The sequence below is a fragment of the Eptatretus burgeri genome, chromosome 10 (assembly GCF_056783735.1).
Source record: "Eptatretus burgeri isolate ZD-2024b chromosome 10, Ebu_testis_v1, whole genome shotgun sequence".
Taxonomy (NCBI): domain Eukaryota; kingdom Metazoa; phylum Chordata; class Myxini; order Myxiniformes; family Myxinidae; genus Eptatretus; species Eptatretus burgeri.
In genome coordinates this window covers 87,239,620-87,263,619 of record NC_140970.1, presented here as the reverse complement: position 1 = coordinate 87,263,619, position 24,000 = coordinate 87,239,620, and the positions used below count along the sequence as shown (strand labels likewise).

General features: G+C 42.7%; 1 protein-coding gene and 1 long non-coding RNA gene across 2 annotated transcripts in view; one reads left to right on the top strand and one right to left on the bottom strand.

Annotated features, from left to right (window-relative positions):
* Window positions 1-1,479, bottom strand: part of LOC147019029 (uncharacterized) — a 41,175-nt gene extending 39,696 nt beyond the window's left edge. The window contains exon 1 of the long non-coding RNA XR_015062617.1: window positions 1,180-1,479. This is a non-coding gene — a long non-coding RNA (uncharacterized LOC147019029). The remainder of the gene's footprint in view (window positions 1-1,179) is intronic.
* Window positions 1-16,763, top strand: part of LOC147019028 (uncharacterized) — a 198,672-nt gene extending 181,909 nt beyond the window's left edge. Inside the window, exons 12-14 of the mRNA XM_085899206.1 lie at window positions 7,960-8,053; window positions 8,466-8,537; window positions 11,641-16,763. Coding sequence (XP_085755332.1) covers window positions 7,960-8,053; window positions 8,466-8,537; window positions 11,641-12,681 — 1,207 coding nt within the window. The 3' untranslated portion in view covers window positions 12,682-16,763. The remainder of the gene's footprint in view (window positions 1-7,959; window positions 8,054-8,465; window positions 8,538-11,640) is intronic.
* Window positions 16,764-24,000: the final 7,237 nt, after the last annotated feature.

Genomic DNA, 24,000 nt, shown 5'->3' with positions numbered 1-24,000 from the left:
CCATACTCTGTCCAGAGCGTTGGTGCTGCCTAAGCAGTCTCCTTGGCTATTGGGTACAATTCTGGACGGGTGGCCACTCCGACACAGGATACCAGCATGCTGGCACTCATTTTGCCTACCTCGGAAGGATGACAGGCAGAGTCAACCCCACCTGGTATTAATTCAACAGCCGAGTGGGATTTGAACTCAGGATCCTCGGATCCTAAGCCCACCACCCTAACCATTAAGCCAACACCAGGCATATTCAAACATACAGGTGCCCCGAAGTTAGTTATGCCGTTAAGTATATGTGTAGACAGAATCCCTCCTTGTGTGTAGTGGGAAATTGAAAGGGTGCGTTGTGATGTTTTTTTAGTTAGGGTAATAAATCTTTATTTTTCCCTCTTATTTGAACCACAGTACCTTTTTCTCGCTTTGAGGCGAAATCTTTGTGAGGTACCTTTTTTTTGGCGAATACAGTCACGCGTGGAGGGGGTGGGCTCCCGGCATGGCCACTGCGAGGAAATGATGATGCGTGAGCATTAACAACGCAGAGCCCTCGTTCCCAAGCGAGCCCTCAACCCAACGTGTGCGGCGAGTCATACAGTGCACTTGGCAGTGCGGGATTATCGACTCGAGCTTCCAATGATCTGGGGAAGATTTCCGGTTGCATTAAAAAGGTAGACGAATGAATATCTCTTCAGAGGCTGCACGAATGGTGTTTTTCACAACACAGGAAACACAGCCAGCATGACGCACACGCTGCACGAAATGCATATGGAGGCTGATAAAGGCGACTCCACGCCACGTTGGGCAGAATATGAGTGTGCGAAGTAAAAGCGGAGCGTTCCTTTTCAACCAAATATCTGATACATGTTGGTGTTCGTCCTACGCACACACGAGCAGAGTCGTGCAGACGTGAGCGCTGGCCACGTGTGTAATGGCCGAACCTCGCAAACTGTATGGTATGTGCTCGAAGGCAGACACGTACGCCGCTCGAGACTTTGTTATCGTACAAAGCAGGGTACGAATGCAGCGCTCGTGACTTTGTATTGTATTTTCTCAAGATCTGACACATATCGGTGTTCACCCGGCGCACACGCTAGCAGAACCGGGCGAACGCGAGCACTGACCATTTGGGCCATGGCAGATCCACGTGTACTGTGCGAAACATGCATGGATTTAGCCATAACATTGTACCTTCGGCCCTCGCTGGCAGCAGCGGATTCCCCACAGATGGTGAATGTCTTCTCGTCTCTACGGCCAGCAAAGCTGCAATCGAGCAGGGGAATGTTGTACAGTGCGGGCCACGGCGCGCGCGCGGAGCGGGCACGTTGATCGGCACTGGTCGGACGCCCGAGCGGGCATGCGGGACCCTCAGCCGGTCGCCAGGCCACGGCCCAGGGGTTTTTGTGGGATGATTCACACGCCAATTTCGGTGTGGGCGATTCGTGTCATGTCATGGGGTTGGAGCGGAATATTTTCGCTGTCTGAGATGACCTTGCCGGAAACGAAGTGGTGCAGTTTCCGGCCAAATTTAACAGGCCGCGTGAGGGGTCGGAGACAATCGGAGCGCCCGATTCAAGTGATGACACTTCGCTTCGGGGTGGCCCCCGGCCCCGTGATGCAAGTCCTCTAAAGGTCGGACCGGTCCCTCCGCCTTGCTCTCTCTCGCCTCGTTCAACAACTTTCAAAATTTGACCTTTGCATAACCTTTAAAGGTCACAAAACAATGTTGTGGACATTAAAATAAGGAAACAGGATACGTGCTATAGCTTATTGTAGTTAGTTCGTCGAAGAAGGTCGAAAACCCGGTTTGATTCCCACAACTTTGAAAATTTGACCTTTGTGGCCGTTCAAGGTCAAAGGTCAAGGATTATGACCTTTGGCGCAAAACTTCCTCTGGAACATTCCAGGAACAATATAACGTCATATAGGCTATATGGCATTTCGCACTCCTCGGATTATCCATACTTTGATGAAATCAGCGTAAAAACAAACTTGAAGGGAGCGCCACGGGCAAGGTGTTCGAGATAGAGCAAAATGGTTTCAAGACTTTAGGTGGGGAATGACCTCAAGATTATGCATAAAAAATATTGTCATCCTAGCTCTCAAAGTTTGGGCGGTCGTATGATTTTTATGTCAAAATTCGCAATTTTCTAAGTTTTTGACCTTGTGACCTTGACCTTAGGACGAAAATGAAAAATCGGACAACAACAAGTTTTACATAATTCATTTTGCTATTCAAATACCGAAGAACCCATTCCATTCAGTGAATTCCCAAGGAGAAGATAGATTTTTAATCCGACTACCCCCTAAAAATTGCTATTTTTTGGGGCGTGGCTCCACCCACAATCGGCGAAGCATGCCCTCATCCAGGAAAACACAACTACACATTGATATCGAACACATAACCAAGTTTCATCAAGATTGGATCAAAGTCCACGGAGTTATGCTCTGGACAGACAGACACACAGACATAACGAATATCGTGGTCACTCTGGCTGGCGCTCGTGAACCAAAAAACACTACCTAAAGCCCATGCAATGCATATTGTCCCATACACCCACTAAACATAAGGGAAGAGCTTTCTAAAATGAATACTAATGAAATAACTGTCTCAGGACATCTTTATGTTGTTTGTCATTGCCTTTGGGAGTGACGATTTCACAGAACCATAACAATATATAATATCCCCCTTCCTCTGTTTTTCACCTGTTCATTTTATGAATTTACACAAGAACACCATTGAATAAGTAGGGACCATTTTTAGATTATTTCTTTGAAATATGCTCAAAGAGTGGGATCCAGTGTCCGGCCATCCATCCGTTAACATTTGACAAAAACATATTCTCCTCGCAAACTACCCAACCGGTATGGACTAAATTTGGTATGATGCATCAGGACAGCAAGGTCTCATGGGGTTGTGATCCCCATCTGGATGCATCCCCTATAAAGGGGGGTTTTGCCACAAATATTGATATTTTATTCAAAAATCTTATTCTCAGAAACTGCCAGACAGATCCAGACCAAACTTGCCATAAAGCCGCTGTCACACCTTGACGTTTTAGCCAGCGTATGGCAACGTATCAAGATGTATGTAAAACGCTGTCGTACACTGAACTATTGATGTTTTTTTTATTTTTGGGCGTGTAATAACGTGTTGGACGTATGCATAACGTATTGGTAACAAACATGAACGTTTTAATCACATATAGATAACTTATACCAACGAATGCTGAGCGTGTTGTCGGCGTTCACAACCAATGCCCAACGATAGTCTAACTTATGCGTAGCGCGTGGCATCGTATCGCCGACGATCACGTGGTGTAGGCTATTAATAGGCTGCGGCTCAACGATTCAAATCGTAACCGCACTAGACATCGAAGTGTGAAGCCGCTGTCACACCTTGACGTTTTAGCCAGCGTATGCCGACGTATGAAAAATTTGCTGAACCAAGCTGGCACACGTCGAATACATTATGGGTAAGTTTTGTATACGTTAAGAGCACGCTGGCATACGTCGTAGAACGTTGGCATACGTCGTAGTATGCTGGCATACGTCATTGTACGCCGAATACGTCGAGAAATTTTCAGCATGTTGAAAATTTCTCGACGTACTCGACGTATGACACACATTCCGCATATGCTGGCATAAGTGGTAGGCACGTTACGCAATCGTTGACACACGTCGACACACGTTACTTGTACGGTACTCATAAGTCAAAACACGTCAAGGTAATGGTTAGCGTCAGTGTTTCAGACTCCCTGGTTTAAAAAAAAAATTAATAATATCTTCGGTATGACGGTTATGATTTAAATCGTTGAGCGGCAGCCTTTTAATTAAATTATATTATAACCGCACTAGAAATCGAAGTGTCAACATGACCGTCATACCGAAAAAAAAAATAAAATAAAAAACCAGGGAGTCTGGAACACTGACGCTAACCATTACCTTGACGTGTTTCGACTTACGAGTAACGTGAGTCGACGTGTGTCAACAATCGCGTAACGTACCTACAACATGTCACTCAAAGGTTAGAAATTAGTTTCGGGTACGCTAAACATTACCTCGACGTGTTTTGACTTATGAGTAACTTACAAGTAACGTGTGTCAATGATCACGTAACGTGCCTATAACTTATGGCCAGCGTTATGCAGAACGTGTGAGTCATACGCTGGCATACGTCGGGAAATTTCAAGCATGGAAAATTTGTCTAACAGCTCGGCGAACTACGACGTTTGCCAGCGTTCTACGACGTATGCCAGCGTGCTATTAACATATACAAAATTACCCATAACGTATTCGACGTGTGCCGGCGTTTTAGCCCAATTTTGCACACGTCAGGCATATGTTGGCTAAATCGTCAAGGTGTGACAGGGCCTTAAGGCATCAGAACCATGTCCTAACCTTAAGTTGTGCTCCGCCTGGCTGTATCTCCCCTGGAAAGGGGGCCATGTCCTTCCAACCCTCATCCCTCGTATTCACTAAAACATATTTTCCTCACAAACTACATGACCGATATGGACCAAATTTAGTACGATGCATCAGACCAGTAAGATATTATGGGGTTGTGCTCCCCATCTGGATCTGCCCCCGACAAAAGTCTGAAAAGGGGAGAGTTTCGCCTTAAATTTAGGTAATTTGTTTTTTTAATCTTCTCAGAAACCGACCAAACTCTTCATGAAACATAAGGACCATACCATTCACTTAAGTTGTGCTCCCCATGGTCATACCACTTGAGAAAATGGGGCAGGCGGGCGTTGCCCCTTAACCTTAACCCCTCATTTTCACCCCGCCTGTGGGGGAAATAACCGTCAGTCCCCCACAAAGCTATCTTTCTATTTCTAAATTCTATTTTCGCTAGAGCAAATTTCAAATGGCAATGCACAACTCACTTCTCAGCGTGAACTCACTCCTCCGTGTTAGTGTGCAGTACTGTACTGAACACAGTATCCATATGACTTTGCGGTAATTATCCATATGACGTCACAGTATCCACATGATGTCACGGGAGAAGTTCACAATAATTCCTCCACATCACAGCATTATCCACCATTTTTTTTAATGTTAAAAATATTGCATTAAAACTGTTAAAAACATGAGAAATGAAGTACTGCAATAACACAACTAAAATATTGTTGTGGATCCGGGGTGGCGGGATTCTCACCCGACTCTTGGCACCACCCTCACCACCGCCGTCTCCGGGGTTTATAATGCCGGCGGGCTCGGCACAGGCTTTGGGTCACGCGTCTTCAATCGCTATACCAACGTAAACCTGGACCTTACCAGTTGGGGAAATAGAACCCCGGTTACAGACTGGTTTTGTCAGATGCCGAGCATTTTCTGCCAGTCTGTAACCATTTTGGTTTTATATGCCAATCAAACGGATCGTTCCTCGACATGCACGAATTAATCCATAGTGGCAACTTCATACGAACCAACCTGATTTATTGGGGAACATCGGGGAACACAACACAAGCAAAATATTCACGAAAATGTTTTTATAAACAATCTTTAACCCGTTTTTAACTCGGGAACTACGGATTACAGGTTTCGAGGGGGTCCCTACCGAGATATGCCTTAAACAAACATGCAGACAAGACAGACAGACAGCATGCAGACAAGACAGAGTACTTAGTGATGTTTCATGGACGAGAGGAAAGTGTCAAAAGCACGAATGTCGCTCGTAACAAGCCGATGTCCACGGATTCGAGCCCCCAGCTCAAACACGCCGCGTGACAAAATGGCGCTCACCCTTTTGTCGCAGACCTCACGCACGTACTCTCGCGCGTTCAGACCCCGTGAGGTCGACTGCACCAGAGCGAAAGATCAACGATGGGTCCCAGGTGGTTTCTTTCAAGGTCCAGCATACAAGTCCAGGCCTGACCTGTTCTCCAGACAAGGCCAACTCGAGTTGCCGGGCTCCGCAGGCTGGGTCCATGGGATTCCAAAACGTTGTCGAGCCATGAGGTGAGCAGGGACAGTCAGAGGCTCCATCTTCAGATGCTGGCCGAACCTGTCGATGACCTCCGTTCGAAGCCGACTCCAGACTCACGCAGCAGCCAGGTCCTCTCAAAGCAGATAGCAGCTTCGGCGCTCTCAGTTCCACCACCAGCTGGACTTGGCCGACTGCAGTTTCTCTCTTGGCAGAATCACCACTCGCTTTTCTTCGCTTGCTTCTCATAGCCGACTGCCGTTTCTCTCACGGCAGAATCACCTCCGTCCTCTCAGTTTCTTACCACTTTTTCCTTTCCTTCTCGCCTCGAAGCCCGAGCATGCCTCGAAAACGACTGTTCCCCCAAACTGAACCACTCCAAGAGGTCTTCGTTCGCTCCCTTCGAAGCCACTGGCTCCTCCCCCTTTACGAAGCCGACAAACTCCTCCCCTCAGTTTCACTTCCTCTTTTTGACCACTCCCTCTCAGCCGACTGGGTGGGGCCTCGTCCGGGATGGGGAAGGAAGGAAGAAGAAGCCCAGGCACACCACCACTGTACGAACAATGAACATGCATCCACCTCCCGACACACATGTAACGCCCATTTTACCGAACAGCCTAGCTAAACATGCATTTAATGGGGGATCTGAGCTAATCCTATATTTAGTAGCCTACTAAGGACCATTTCCGTAACAATATGTACCAAACAAGAAGAGGAGGAAGAAGAGATCATGTAAGGTAAGGAGACAGAGTAAGGAGTTGGTTTGTTTGTTCGTATGCAGCACAAGGCTGCGGGGTAGCACCATTGGCTGAGCTGTGTCGCTGATGCAAATGCCTTATCTGCTAGTTAGGGTAGGAATTTGGAATTTGGCCATGGTGCCGGCAATAGCTCACAAATTCTTTGCGAAGGACACTGTGGGATCTTTAACGTCCACCAACGAATTCTGGCAGACGGAACGCCCATTTAACGTCCACGCGAGAGATCGGAATAACAGTTTATACCTGAGGCGAAATTCAAACCCAGGGAAGACAGCTAAGAGGGGAGTGTGCTTATCTCTAGCTCGGCCATCCTTGTTCATTTGGTGACCATTGTGCACAAGGTATCACAGCTTCCTGTACAGTAGATTTCATCGCTTAATTGTGCCTGCAAACACTGGTTTCTCCAGCTTCTCGCCAGCCATCGGTCCAACATGAACTACCAAACTTCAGGCTTGTAAATCAAGTTTGCAAAAAACGTTTTTCATGCCTGAGATGATGTTTGCAGTGACTTTGTTCATGCAAAGTTTGCCCATCAAAAAGTTATCTCTGAGTGCTCAAACTGAAATGAACGTGAATCTCTGCTAATTACCTCCACCATCAAAAGGGGATGGTGGCTATGTTTTCATCCCTGTCCGTCTGTCTGTCTGTCTCTGTCAGCAGAATATCCCAAAAAGTTAAGAATGGATTTGGACAAAATTTGGCAGACAGCTTGGTTGTGTGACAAGGATTAATTGGCTCGATTTTGGTGACGATCCAGATTTAGATACGAGAATTTTTTTAAGTGATTCTTTACCATCGAGAGATTGGGCCAAAAACTATATACAGCATGATATTGCAAAAAGTTGTGGATGGATTATGATAAAACCTGGTGCATGATTTGGATAGGTGATGAGAACACGTCGATTCGATTTTGGTTCAGGTCTGGATACAGATCTAGCCTATCAGTGGGATACAAAACATAAAATGTTAAGCCTGGTGGAGGTATGCACTCCACTGAATACCCTTCTAGTTACTCATTGTAATTACAATCAAATTACGTTTTTGCTTGTTTGCAATTGATTTAATGAAGGCTTGCACACAGCTATCAGCTGCTTTTTAGATAAAATGCAATGTTTTTTAGAAATTTAATGAGAGGAGATATTGTGCTGATATTAAATCTTTTGATCTCACGCATGTTTGCCATTCTCGACATTTGATTCGTTGGCTGTTGTTGAGCCAACCTTTCTTTGCAAAGTAAATGCACTGCCATATAAACGTTCTGTACCTTCTTGCTGCATCATACAGATCCGAATTTAAGAAAAAGTCAAAGTTTGTTCACAAGTCTACAAACCCAGTGTGGAACCATGCAATGATGTTTGGAAATATTTCCCGTGAGGAGGTAAGTGGTGATGAACAACGAAGTAAAGTGACAAAATTTGTTTGATGTCGGGGGGGGGGGGGGGAAGTAATAATAATGGTTTTCACCATAGCCTGTTATCATTATGCCTTTGTGTAAAAGTGTTGCCTTTGTCGTAACAAAGGAAACAATGTATGAGTAAGTCATTCAGTTGGAGATATGCATAACTTTTCAGTCTTCTGCTAGGTCTCCCATTCAATCATATTTGCTAAATCCTATTCAACAATAATGGAGGAAATAAATAGGATGTAGATCGAGGTAATCCTAACCACCACAGGAAGCAAGTAGAAGTTGACGTTTTGGGCGTTAACCCTTCATCGGAATAAATAGGGTTTGAAGAAACCATTGTGAATGCAGTTCCTATTTACTGTAGTCTGTTTCTGTGTGCTTGCAGCTTCCTGGAAGAACACTGGAAGTAGCTATATGGGATTACGACCGCTTTGCTTCGAATAACTTTTTGGGAGAGGTAACCTCCACTTGAAAAACACTTTGTATTGTTTTTTTTTTTCGCTGCTAAAACACATTTTCCATTAAATATGAAATAAAATAATCAAAGTATTTAAAATGAAAACTAAACACAAACTCTTAAAGCTAAGAATTTCTAGATTTGATCATCATCAGTTTTTCACATTGTATTCTTGTATTTCAAAATGCATCTATATTCATAAAAGGTTGTGTGTGTGTGTGTGTGTGTATGTGTGTATGTGTGTATGTGTGTATGTGTGTATGTGTGTATGTGTGTATGTGTGTATGTGTGTATGTGTGTATGTGTGTATGTGTGTATGTGTGTGTGTGTGTGTGTGTGTGTGTGTGTGTGTGTGTGTGTGTGTGTGTGTGTGTGTGTGTGTGTCGGTGTGTGTGTCTCCTCTATAACTCCAACACCACAAAACCCAGCAGCCTGAACCTTTGCATGCATACTAAGAAAACTCAAAGGAAGTGCAAGAGTGAAAATTGGGTGTTTGGGTTAATTAAAACACCCCTTTTGAAGATAATTAACAGCATTATTTAATTATATCCTTCATCAGGCGATCCTCGGCCACCTTGCTCTCTGGGTCTTAAGGCGTTTCCTGGAGAACTGCGCTGGGGTCTGAAGCCGCCATGTTTTTTGGCCTGCTCAACCATGCCTTGACTTGGAACAGGCCACGATGATTTCTTAACAATCAAGTTTCTCTTTCACTTTCCTTACTAACTCATATTGCATGCCTGTTCATCATCGCTACGAATCATTGTGTAGATCGCTTTTGTAAGTATTATAGTTTTCAAATTAGTAGCTTGGAGCGATTTCATGCATTGTATGATTCAATTTTCCACGATCTACTCTCAAGGACTAATTAAAGTAAATCATCGAAATATTATTTCGGTTTTGAGGATCGGATATTGTCCGGACTAAATAAATGTCGAAATCTCTTGTGAAATATGATAATTTAAAGAAATAACAAGTGTTATAACTAAGCCGGTATACCAATTTACTTTAAGCAAGCAAGGCTATGTTCCCTCCATACATTGACAATAAAATGTGACATTTCCAAAGCATTAAACTTATCTTTTTCTACTGTTTGTATAATTATATTGAATGAACAAAAAAAATTGAGGAACGCAACAAAATTAACCAGTTTCATTGAGTTATATGATTTAATACATTCTCTGTTAGATCTCATGACCCGTCCCCCAGAGGGACTTCCTATCCATAGCGTCTGCCAGATCTATGCCTATATTTTCGGATGTTTCTCGATGTGCTATTCAGGGAATGAAAGCAAATCTGGTTAAAAAGAAAATGGACGTTTTGAAATAAAGTTATAACGTTTGCGTGAACCTTGAACCGATTCACCACGTGACACGTGCACAGACGAGCAGGCAAAATGGCACATTTTTTGCAATGTTTATTTCACGAGCGATTGAACTTTGCAATGGCTCCATGGTTGTTCTGCATGAAGCTTCAACTCTTTTGTGGATTAAGTAATTTTATTTCATTAATTCATTTTATTTCATTAACTGCTGCCTGTGGTGAAGATGGGCTTTAAAGTTAAAGGGATCCTATATGATATGCAGCGACAGCCTGGCCAACCATTCCTTATCAACAATTTTATTTGAGTGCTTGCATGAGTGCTTAAACCACTTGCCAAGCACCCTTTGTCGACAGCGGTACCATGCTACGTCTTTCTGAGCAAATCGTTCACTCTCTGCGGATGCTTTTGCCACAACATGTCATTCAGAGCGAGTGGTTCGTGCTCCGTCACCCTGAGTGAGTGGTTCGTGCTCCGTCACCCTGAGTGAGTGGTTCGTGCTCCGCCACCCTGAGCTAATGGTTCGTGCTCTGTCACCCTGAGCAGGTGGTTTGTGCTCTGTTACCCTGAGCGAGTATTTTGTGCTCCATCACCCTGAGCGAGTGGTTCCTGCTCCGTCACCCTGAGCGAGTGGTTCGTGCTCCGTCACCCTGAGCGAGTGGTTCGTGCTTCCTCACCCTAAGTGAGCGGTTCATGCTCGTCACCCTGAGCGAGTGGTTCGTGCTTCCTCACCCTAAGTGAGTGGTTCGTGCTCGTCACCCTGAGCGAGTGGTTTGTGCTCCGTCACCCTGAGCGAGTGGTTCGTGCTCCATCACCCTGAGCGACTGGTTCCTGCTCCATCACACTGAGCGAGTGGTTCGTGCTCCATCACCCTGAGCGAGTGGTTCGTGCTCCGTCACCCTGAGCGAGTGGTTCGTGCTTCCTCACCCTAAGTGAGTGGTTCCTGCTCCGTCACCCTGAGCGAGTGGTTTGTGCTCCGTCACCCTGAGCGAGTGGTTCGTGCTCCGTCGACCTGAGCGACTGGTTCCTGCTCCATCACACTGAGCGAGTGGTTCGTGCTCCATCACCCTGAGCGAGTAGTTTGTGCTCTGTCACCCTGAGCGAGTTGTGTGTATTTTCTAAATTCCCGAGCCAATTTTTTTTCCACCCATCACATGCAGCTGTTTATAACGAATAATGTTTGTGATGATATCCCTGAAACACCTATATAAATGCAACGTTGTTTTTCAGTGAAAGTTACTCAAGGTTTCTGGGTTGTATACATTGAATGACACTCACCTGGGTTTCTGGGTTCTGGGGTTGTAAGTACTGTAGTTGGTAATCACACTGACTCCAACCTGCCAATTCCCCAAAAAATTGCTGATATCGACCAAGCGTGTGTGTGTGTGTGTGTGTGTGTGTGTGTGTGTGTGTGTGTGTGTGTGTGTGTGTGTGTGTGTGTGTGTGTGTGTGTGTGTGTGTGTCCTTGATTTATATCTACATATATGAGTTTCAGAATGTGGAATGGAGTTCATGTTAAAAGGTCTGCATAATTATTTTTTTAAAACCCCAAAAAACATTAAAGATACTTTTGCTAAGGTTCATGGAACCAAGAGAGATGGTTGTTTCCACAAAGTTGACTCTGGATTTACATTTTTCTTGCTCACTCTTACTCTCCTCATGCCACCCCCTTGCTTCTTTCTTTTCCTTCCTTTCCCACTGCCTTCTGTGGATTTTATATGCTGAAGTGAACAAAGCATGTATCATACTCACTCATTTTTATCCTATGCTTTTCTTTATTGTTAGGTTCACATCTCACTCTCAGAAGTGTCCACGCTTGGATATTCTGCCCGCTGGCACCACTTGCAAGATTCCAGTGAGAAAAGTAGTCGCCGGCGGCACTCTGGATCCCCAAGCCTGGCCTCAGCTTCCGGTGGTTCAGAGATAGAAGTGTTAGCACGATCAGAGCTGGGTTATAGTTCCACAAAGCTGCAACATGAGGATGGCAAGTCAGGAAATGCCAGGAGCCAAGGGCCTCAGGAAACAATGACTACCAACAAAGTCAATGATGGAACTCTGGTTCAGGAATGCAAGGTACCTTCTACAAATGTCATGACAGAGATTCCAGTTACACAGAAGAGTGAAACCTCTAAAACATTATTGGAGCATAATACTATTCTTGATTCCCAACACCATCTCAGCATCGATAATTCGACACAAGAGGCATCTCAACAACCCAAATGGCAGCCGTCTTTGTCACATCATGCAGAACCAGTAAAAGAAAAGGAACAAAAAGATAAACAAGAAATGCTGTGCAATGTTTTAGAGGACAAAAGCAGTGTTGCTGAACTGCTTGATGCTGGGACATCTCGTATAAGCACAGAAGCAGAAAGCTTGGAGAATGGACAACAGCGTGGACGAGTCATTGAAATTTTGGCTGAGAAAAAGGCTCAAAAGCCGAAAGCACCACGCCGGACAGTGTCACTTGGCCATGGGTGGATGAAGAACCAGGAAAGAACTGTTGGACAACCAAGTGCAGCTGCACAAAGTGAACTTAAATCCACCAGGGTATTTGCTTTTCAACACCAAGCTACAGTTGGTCACCAGCAGGCCAGCAGCCTAATTACTGGCCAGGCAGTCAGTGCTTTGTTTGCACCTAACTCTTGTAAGCCCATCCCTCCCCCTCAGCAAATGCCAGTTACATGCTCAATATCAGACAAGACATCTAGCTCTATGTCCTTGGCAACTAGTAAAGTGTCTGGATCCCAAAAACAAGCCTTTACCAGTACAACAGCTGGGACAGGCACCAATGTTAATACTGCCTTGTCCAAAGCCAACAGCAATTAGTCCTAATGGCAGTCTTAATGCTTATCTTAAAGCAACCTACTGGGTGTCATTACATCTTATTACCATTGAGGAAGATAATTACATTGACCGCATGACACTAAAGGGCCTTCAAACTGCACAGGAATATGTTTATTTCAAAAAGTTGCGCTGTCCTTTTTCAAAATTATAGGCTCATTTGACATTGGGCTGTTGAATAAGCGACCATTTGGAATAATGGGCTGGTGTTTTATAAGTACAAAGCAGTTTTTATCCATCGAGATGTCGAGCTAAATGGCAAAATAAATGGTAAAAAGATATACGTGTAGTTTTGGGTTGGTAGATTGTTACTGCACGAGCCAGATTTTACACACCCTGAAAACTCGTGACATTTACACTTCTTTTGCAGCATTTCAATCAACCTTTAGGTACAGACTAATGACGACATTCTTTGCACCCACTTTCCGGTGGGAATGTATGCAGTTCTAATTAAAATATGCACACCGAATGCATGGCCTGGTAATGGTACATTTGATTTGTCGTGAGAGTAATGGAACAACAGACTGCTTGAACAACAACAACACGGTCAAAGGAAAAGAAAGTTTTCAATTACTTTGTCACTGTGACAGTTAGGCTAAATTGTCACACAGTTAAATCAAAAGGAAAATTGCACATATTCCAAAACTTACAGTTTGAGTTTTGGAGTGTAAAAAGAAATAAATAAATAATTTATTTATTGTACAAAAATGTCACAAATGCGTTTTTTTCCATCCCAATAAAATCTTATTAAATAATTTTTCAACGTTTTTCTTAACATAGCAAATTGGATTGGCTTGAACGAGTATATGAGGTGAGAGAGTGTCGATAACAAGGCCATCGTTTGGGTTAAAACAAATAGGGTAATTCTACTGAGGAAACTACTTTGAGTTGCAGTCTGTAAAAACAACAAAAAAGGTCTCGGCTGTGACAGATGATAATTGAGTATATAAAATAAGGGCTTCTTTCAGAATATGTGGCCAGAGAAGACTCAGTGTTCAAAAAGTGATTTTTGTTTAATTTTCAACCGAATTGCTCACACCTGACTTGCAGGACAACGCCTTGTGCGATATAATTGAGAAATCTATGTTTTTAATCATTGGCTCTGTGTCCTTGGAAAACATTCTCACTATGCTCTTCGGAATAAGTGCAATATGGGAAATTCTTGTTTTTGCTATCGAACATTATATATGTACGCGTGTGGTATGAATGCCTGAAGACTGTATGAAACTTGATTGCTAAAATATCAACTTATACTCATTAAGAGGATGTAATGTTAAAAATCATGCCTTGTTTCTTGATTGTAAGACCAAAAGGTCAAATGGCTCATGAATTCTCAGTTATAATACAATCATAGTTGCACTGCTTTCAACCACTTTTTGGTGAGCATATCTTTCCAGAAACCCAATTGATGTTCGTTTAATTAATGGGACTCAACTCAGCACCTTTGTGCCATTTCCAGGCAGCCGACTATGATTACAATGGAACGAACGAGTAAGAATAAAAAATGCATAATGTGTAGTTATTACACTGTATGCTGACTCAGAAGTTAACCATGCCATTTCACAAACATCTAATTTTTTTCATGATGTGTCTTTATGTTTATTGTGCAATGTGATATTCTTTACCAAAGAGTTCAGTGTGCAGTTCTGAATCTGACTCTACCCTAACCCTCTTTGTATAATAGCAGGTTTCTTGTTTGTTAAGCTATTGCTGGAAAGCCAGCAAATGATGACCAATTTCAGTTCCTCCAATTTTGAGGGCTTGAAAGTCAGTTGCTGTGGATTTGATGAGACTGAACTCGCATCTCAATTACATCCACAGTTATGTCTGATTTGCATAAATGTCTTCTTACATTTCAAATAGCAACATCTAAACAAAGTCAGGAATTGAGCAAAATATGTTCACTGTCAGTGTATACAACTGCATGTGAATCAATGATGTAACATCCATAACTGTGTGCTATTGTTACTATTATTGTTTCAATGAAAGCATGTACTATTAAGGTGGGATTTTCTTTTCCTTTTCATCGAAGGATATTAATTTTCTCATTTCCTAGAGCAATTTAAGCATCCTATTTTGTTATGCATAACAAATACTGCAAATCCATTTAATTGTGCTTCAATATTCATTCTCTATATCTCTTTACATAAAATGTCTTTTGATGTAGTAAGTGTGAAAAACTTACCTAATTAATAAAGTCACCTCTATAAATAATGGTTGATGAAATAATTGGAACGTTGATCGAGGTATGCTAAACCATGGTGAAAAGCGAGAAGTTGACGTTTTTGGTGTTAACCTTTCGTCGGAGCAAAAGAGCAACTTTTGATACTTCTTTTTCTCCAATGAAGAGTTAACGCCTGAAACGTCAGATTAGCATACCTTGATCGGCGGTTAGACAAGTTGATTCCATATGTTATTCTATTCCTGTATGCTGACTCGTATCAACACTAACTTTCACCAGCAAGCCCACTTATTCAATTCATCAATGTAAAGGTTCGACACACTTTAGGTTCACAAAAGCTCATCAAAACCTTACACCCACCTCGAATTTTCCTTGTGAAGTTTTTTTTTTTTTTAGCTTATTCAAGTTTTTTTTATTCCTCGTATTTCTGGAGTCCTTTTTCACTTCGTTTTATTTGCATCGTTACGAGAAGCATGAGCATGTTTGTCCATCATTCAAGACTGCAGAATTAACAAGTGTTATACTGTATGTTGAAATTATTACATCTTTCCATCACAAGATTGTATGTTTTTCGAAATTCTGTTTAAAATGATGCATTTGAGCACACTTACTCAAAACCATTGTCATTCATGTGATGAGTGATTCATTTACAGTACCTGCTTGTTCTGTTTGTTTTTTGCAGGACTATAAGCAACATATTAATTTAAGGATCATTTAAGTTTTTTTTCTACCCTCTCAGAAGGTACAATAAATTTTGTCCCATAAGTGTAATTTTATGTCAAAGAGTATCAGACATTTCACGTGATCACTGATTTAATATCACATCACAAGATGAACAACGTTTGACTGAACAATCACTGCCAACTATTTAAGACATGAGAAGCATGATTAAATGATTAAAGATGGTATCATGATCAAATATGCATCATGATTAAAGATGCATCATGATTAAAGATGACAGTGGTTTTTAGTGATATGGTATCATGATTAAAGATGTGCCAGACTTGCAATTTAGTGAAGTTCTGATTTATTTATTTTTGCATCAAATTGTTTATCAACACATAGTTGGATGGCCTTGACTTTTCTTTTTATAACTGCATGCCGAGAGCTGCCACTGAGGTCATGTGGTTTCATTTGAATAATCAGGAAAGTCTATTTTTTTTTCAATCAGACTTGTGAAATCAAATCAAATCAAATCAAATCTAGAATATACAGGGAGCTTGGTCTCGGCATGCCTGTGTCCATCCCTGTGTCCATCCCTGCGCCCAGCCATCCCTACATGCGCGTGTCAGGCCGGCAACAATTGTCCTTCAGGGGATACCACTAGTCAAGCCCAATTTACAAACGGTATGAAATAGTTGAGTAAGGCCGCAAACAGTATGATATAGTTGAGTAGGGTGATGATAGATGGGCTGGTTTCAATTTACATTAAACAAAAACTCTTCCTCCTTCATCTTCTTCAATTATAATAATGGTGAGTCTCATTTAATCCCGTTTCTCAAATCAATTAGATTCAGAAAACGCTTGCTACATTCAATACTATTTTCAACATTTCCATTATATTCATATAACAGTAATATATTTCCCTATCAAACAGTAGGTCTGATTATACACCACCTTTTGATCTACTTGCAACACAGGTGAGAAAAGGATACGAAAAAGTAGCTGATGTTTCAATAATTTATTTGCACAATTTTTAAAGGATAAAAGTTAATGTTTTGCCGGGTACCCCTTCGATCTAGTCTTTGATAATAAGGCACAACACTGCGCACGCACACACACACACACACACACACACACACACACACACACACACACACACACACACACACACACACACACACACACACACACACACACACACACACACACACACACACAACAATCCCTACTGGAAGGCCAAAAAATCAGGCAGTAGCATTTTGTTCTTATTTGAGTCGAGATTGCCTGTTTTAATCTCGACTTATAATAATGGTGTGTCATTCAATCCTGTTTCTCATATCAATTAGATTCAGAAAACGCTTGCTATATTCAATACTTTTATAAACATTTCCATTATATTCATATAACAGTAATATATTGCCCTATCAACCAGTATGTCTGATTATACACCACCTCTCGCTCTCCTTGCAACACAGGTGAGAAAAGGATATGAAAAAAGTAGCTGATGTTTCAATAATTTATTCGCACAATTTTTAAAGGATAAAAGTTAATCTTTTGTCAGATACCCCTTCAATCTCGTTATTTATAATAAGACACAACACTGCCCCCCTTCCCCTCTCCCCCCCCTCCACACACACACACACAAACGACAATCCCTACTGGCAGGACAGGAAATAATACAGTAGCATTTTGTTCTTATTTGAGTCGAGATTGCCTGTTTTAATCCATGGAGTTGAAGGTTTGTGCAAAGAAGAGCCTCTGTCTGTAATTATTTGATTTTGTCTGAACTTTTACTTATCTGATATAAACAAAAAAAAACGTCGCCACATATCATTTTACTAGTGGATCATAAAAATGTTGAAGAAAAACTGTTCCAAGTGGATATTTGCGAAGCACTGTCATTTTAACGATCTTGCGAACACAAAGCACTGTGATATTTATATTCAATAATACCTTTAAGTTTTGTGCCTTTATTTTTCTTACGATTGAAAACATTTGCATAACACCGTTTCAAGTACTCCCGTATATCGATCACTATGCTCGTGTTCTGCGTATATCAAAGGGGTTCTATCACGAATCGTCATTGGAAATCGTGGAGGATTTTGAGAAATCCCTACGTTTCGATGATGAGTCCCGATTAGCTCTGCATGTGCTATTCGGCCTGTGATTGTGATTATAAGCATGAACATAGCATGTTTACATATCAATGCCATTGGTGGGTGTCATTTATCCTTGGAAATGAAGTGTTTGGCACTTATACCGTGCTTTTGACTTTGTCATGCATGTGTCAAACTCTTAACTCACATTTGCGTGTTTGTGAAAAACTTCAAAAGCCAGCGTTTGTGGATGTAGTTGCTTTTTAGTTGTTGTTGCTGTTGTAGTTTCTTTCTTCAAAACCGACCATACTGATATAAAAAATGTGCAATTGTACAGCATTCTATGCACATGTACAGTGCAAACAGACCGAGATATGAGAAGAAATCTTGGATATCAAGCATATATTGACTTTCAATTGTATATGTTTCACTATGTATGACATGAACTGTGTAAAATGTTATATAATGAACAAAGGAGTGAGTATTATTATTAACACATGGTTATCCATCTCATCGACAATGAAGTATGGCAGTGAATCAAGAAATGTTAATAAATAACGAGCATACGTTTGATGGTGTACGTGCACATGTTGTTAAATATTTTATATGAAACAGGCTGTATACCGCGTAGTCTTGTTTTGATAAAGTGCATTCTACGTGCTCACCAATGAGCTTTGTGACATGTGATGAAACCAATATCAACAAAAGACCTCTACTGTTCCAGCCTTCAATGACATGATTATTTGGTGTACGGCTGTTGATATTATTATTTTTTGCCAAGATCAGGCTTGCTTCATAAATTGAAATAAATAAACAGCTTCAAACCTGAGAAATCCTTCTGCAAGTATACATGCATGGATGCAATTGTTATGCCATTTCCAATGGTGTGCTAAAAAAGCCGTTTTATCTCATCTCTAAAGAAAAACCAATCGTGACAAAACCATAAGGGAAAGTAAAAGCGGTTTCAATTGGCAACAATCGACTGACGATTGTCATAAAAAAATGTTTATTTGCCATTTATACGGTATACAACATTATTATCAATGATCTTGTTCATACTTTTGTGTTGTATATTCGATATGGCTGTTGAAAGCTTATGACTTCACTCAACAGTAGTTTGTCAGCATATCATTTTGGACACATTTGATGGTGCGGCCATTTCTTTCCCATGCCATCCCTACACATAGAGTACTGCGATACTCCATGGCATTTGACTATGTTTTGTTGTAAGTGCCTTCTTTTCTTATTATCACTTTGCATTTATTTACAGCAGTCATGCTTTTATTTTCCATCCACACCTTTGGCAGAGCCATGGTATTGAATATAACGGTCCCTTGTTTTGAAGTTGACCTCTTTCCATATAAAACTAGAAGGGCACTCGGTAGAGCGCATACCTCTGCCACGTAATGCCTGATCCACGAGAACATATCGGGCCCAATACATTTTCGAGATATCATGCTATATTTCGTTTTTGGCCCTTATCGGATCGAATTATCGGATCCGGATTTGGATCTTCACCAAAATTTAATCAGTTCTTCCTTGTCACACACCCAATGTGCCCACCAAGGTTCATCTGGATCCATCCACAACTTTGAGATATCCTGCACACAGACAAAAAAAACAAACGGACAAACAGACAGACAGAGAGGTGTGAAAATGGGACAAACGGGACAAGTGCGTTGTGTGAATCTCATAGTTAGGTCTGATTATATCTCTGAACTCATTCCTATTCTTTCTCTCTATTCGAGATAAATTCAAGCAGGCACTGCAATCGGACACCTACCTGTAAAAGCCACGGCCTCGCCCTTCGCTGTGAGAATGAGTCCTCGTGAAGGCTGGCAGACACTACACTCGGACACCCACCTGGAAAAACCGCCGCCGCACCCTTCACGTAAGAATGCGTCCTCACAGAAAACCAAAAGGAACAAAACACTAAACACCCACGCTGCACGGAAAACGTGCAGCACAGCGGTAATTTCCACCATGGAACACTGGGCAGAGGAAATAGGAAGGATAACCAACACGACGGCGCCCCTGCAGGAATGCCGTACCGAGGAAACAGAAGGAACACACCAAATGCTAACAACTTGCAGTACACGCACGTGGTGCACTCTTTTCAACCCATTTCGAGTCTAATAATTATATCTATCTTCTTCTTCAACTCAAACCTACATGTAATAATTATATCCATTCTTTTCCCTCAATTCCTGACAGATCATAGCTGGCACCATGCACACCACCACTTTTGATAAATGACCGCATGCTCAATGGCGGCGGACCCACGCGCAGCCCCGGGGTAATTTATTATCACACACAGAGCAGGGCACGAAAGGCACACATCTCGTTTGGGTCTGCGTATGGGTTTTCCATGGCATCTTACTGTCGGTCTTCGCTGACCACCATGGCCATCGGTGTCTCACACGAACGGCGGACATCTTCTCGCCTCTCCGTCTGGTGAGACTGCTGCCAGGCAGAGGCGCACTGTATGGCTCGGGCTGCATGGCTTACAGACAGGCAGCGAGCCGGCGGTCAGCATTGACCAGCACTGATCGCCAGGGCACGGGCCGGGGGTTCGGTGCAGGGCGATTCGTGTCACGGTGTTCGGAACAAGACGATTCCGCAGCTTGGGGTCATCTTGCTGGATGTAAAGTGGATCCGCTTCCGGCCATCATGGCTGGGCCGTATGCTGGCTGGGCCCCAGTCAGAGCACCCGATTCGGGTCATCACCCCCGCCCTGCACCACAGGGTCCATAACAGGACAGGTCGCGGGGCTGTCTCGATTGTCATTCCTGCTCATCGTTCCCGTCTGCTGGTGGTTTTCTGTTCCCGCTCATGGTTCCTGTCGGCTCGTCTGGCTCTCTGTTTGGCCTGGGATCAACAATCTACCCATTCCCCTGCTGACTCCGCCTTCTTTCACCAGCTCGCTGATGACTCTGCCCATCCACCCACCCACCTGATCCTGTCTGCTATTACGCCCACCCACTTTTGGCTCCGCCTTTCTCCACCCACTGGCTTCTGACTCTGCCCAAAGTCCTTCCTTCACGCCTGACAGTCTCGCCCCATTCTCTGGATCGACGCTTAACTGCACGAAGTGCCACGAAGCGGGAGGCGACGCGCCAGCTGTCAGGGAGGTATCGCTCAGCGGAGCATCCCCCCAAAATGTACTGGTGGCGCGGTCAGTCAATCGTGCAAGGGATTGAGAGACCGTAAGCCTCATCTCCTCTCCTTTTTCTCTTCATTAACTCTTCTTCATCAGGAGGTGTGTGTGTGTGTGTGTGTGTGTGTGTGTGTGTGTGTGTGTGTGTGTGTGTGTGTGTGTGTGTGTGTGTGTGTGTGTCATTGATTGGTATCTACACACGTGGGTTTCAGAATGTGGAATGGAGTCCTCCCAGGGCAGGCTCAAAGTATCAAGAATTGTCAAGAGTGTACAAGAATTATATCGGGAAGACTTTGCTCTGTGTCTGCTTGAGTAAGTTGCTTGTATTATTGTCACACCTCTCACAATTCTTGCTATCTCAAACACAACAATAAAAACTATTAACTGTGACACATATTTTTCCTCGCCTGCCTGTAGTAAATCCTTTGTAGAAATGTTCCGAGCTCATTTTTGTCTCTTCTTTCATTTATCCAGCATGGTCTGTATCCTAACCAAGCCGGGACTTTATTCCCAACGATCCATTGTTTTAGCCAGTACATCCTTGGCAGTGTCGCTCGGCTGCATCTGATCCGGTAAGGTGATTCGGTTCGGACAAGGCGTACCGAGGGCATGTCCCCCAATAATTAGGTCACGTGATTAATTAGGTAACCCGGTCACGTGGGAGTTATTGGCATTCACGGTCGGTTAGCGACCCGCCGCGTCACGAAATTATCTGTGTGTGACGGCCTGCAATTACAGGGAGTCTGGTGGTAAGATAGCTCCCCCCCCCTGTGGTCTTCTCACCCGACCCCCGGCCTGCAAAAATATGAATATATATATATATATATATATATATATATATATATATATATATATATATATATATATATATTGTTATGGATTTCAGAATCGACTCCGACCAATGCATACGATATTCAGGTCCTCAAACAGTTACAGTATTTCCATAAATGCATGTCCAGGATAGACACATCCCCTTGTCTGGTGGGATTCGAACACTTTGATGCGTTGGAGAAGGGTATAGAACAGATTCCCTTTCTTGTGTAATGGCCTTTTCCTCTTTACAACATGTTCATACATGCGAGAGATAGCCGTTAGCCGAACGGACGCTCATTCTACCCCCTTTCCATCGGGACACATTGGCTTGGAAGTGAACGATATATTTACACTTTGGACTTACAGGACATTTGATTAAGCACACCGTGGGCTTTTTCTGAGCAGTTATTCTGATGGTCAAATACGACTGTGGATCATTTCACCTCACCCACATCTCTTTCATTGATGTTCGACACCCACCTTTTTCCATCGACGTTTGACGCCCCGTTCGGCAGCTCTATGGACACTGGCATATATATATATATATATATATATATATATATATATATATACATACATACATACACAGTGGGGAGAACAACTACTTGATACACTGCCGATTTTGCAGGTTTTCCCACTTCCAAAGCACGTAGAGGTTTGTAATTTTTATCATCGGTACACTTCAACTGTGAAAGACGGAATCCAAAACCAAAATCCTGAAAATCACATTGTATGATTTTAAAATAATTAATTTGCATTTTATTACCTGAAATAAGTATTTGATCACCTACCAACCAGGAAGAATTCCAGCTCTCACAGACCTGTTAGTTTTGCCTTTAAAAACCCTCCCATTCTCCACTCATTACCTGTATTAACTGCACCTGTTTGAATTACCTGTATTAACTGCACCTGTTTGAACTCGTTATCTGCATAAAAGAGAGCTTTCCACATTCAATCAATCAGACTCCAACCTCTCCAGAATTGGCAAGACTAGAGAGCTGTCGAAGGACATCAGGGACAAAATTGTAGACTTGTAGACTAGGATGGGTGACAGGACAATAGGCAAGCAGCTTGGTGAGAAGGCAACAACTGTTGGCGCAATTATTAGAAAATGAAAGAAGTTCAAGATAACAGTCAATCTCCCTTGGTCTGGGGCTCCATGCAAGATCTCACCTCGTGGAGCATTAATGATCATGAGAAAGGTGAGGGATCAGCCCAGAACGACACGGCAGGACCAGGTCAATGACCTGAAGAAAGATGGGACCACAGAATCAAAATAAATCATCAGTAGCATACTTCGCCGTCATGTATTAAAATCCTGCAGCGCACGCAAGGTCCCTCTGCTCAAGCCAGCGCATGTCCAGGCCCATCTGAAGTTTGCCAATGACCATCTGGATGATCCAGAGGAGGAATGGGAGAAGGTCATTTGGTCTGATCAGACCAAAATAGAGCTTTTTGGTTTGAAATCCACTCGCCGTGTTTGGAGGAAGAAGAAGGATGAGTACAACCCCAAGAACACCATCCCAACCGTGAAGCATGGAGGTGGAAACATCATTATTTGGGGATGCTTTTCTGCAAAGGGGACAGGACGACTGCACCGTATTGAGGGGAGGATGGATGGGGCCATGTATCACGAGATCTTGGCCAACAACCTCCTTCCCTCAACAAGAGCATTGAAGATGGGGCGTGGCTGGGTCTTCCAGCATGACAACGACCCGAAACACACAGCTCCGTAAGAAGCATATCAAGATGCGTATTAAGGTATATATATATATATATATATATATATATATATATATATATATATATATATATATATATATATATATATTGGATATATATATATATATTGGATATATATATATATATTGGATATATATATATATATTGGATATATATATATATATATTGGATATATATATATATATATATATATATTGGATATATATATATATATATATATATATATTTGATATATATATATTGTTGTGGTTACCAGATTCGCAAACCACCATTCAGGTCCCTTAGGTGAGGTATCTCGGTAAGTGCATGTGTAGTTAGGCCCAAACCCGTTGTCTAGTGGGAATACATGTCATTTATACGTGCTGCGACTCTTCAGGATAGCCGTTTTCTTTTACTATCTTTATTTTGGACCAACCGCCAGGATTACCATCACAATTACAACCACAACCACCGCTTCACCACAACCGCCACGACCTTCCCGTCACACCTCGCCACCGTAGCATCGCCACCGTTCTTGCCCCGCTGTGGGTACCGGTGTTGGACTCATGCAGAACGCGCGTCGAACAGCGTGTACAAAATCACGGATTTTGTGCTTCAAAAAACGGATCAAAAACGACACACGCCCACTTTTTGCCGTCCAATCGGTGAGC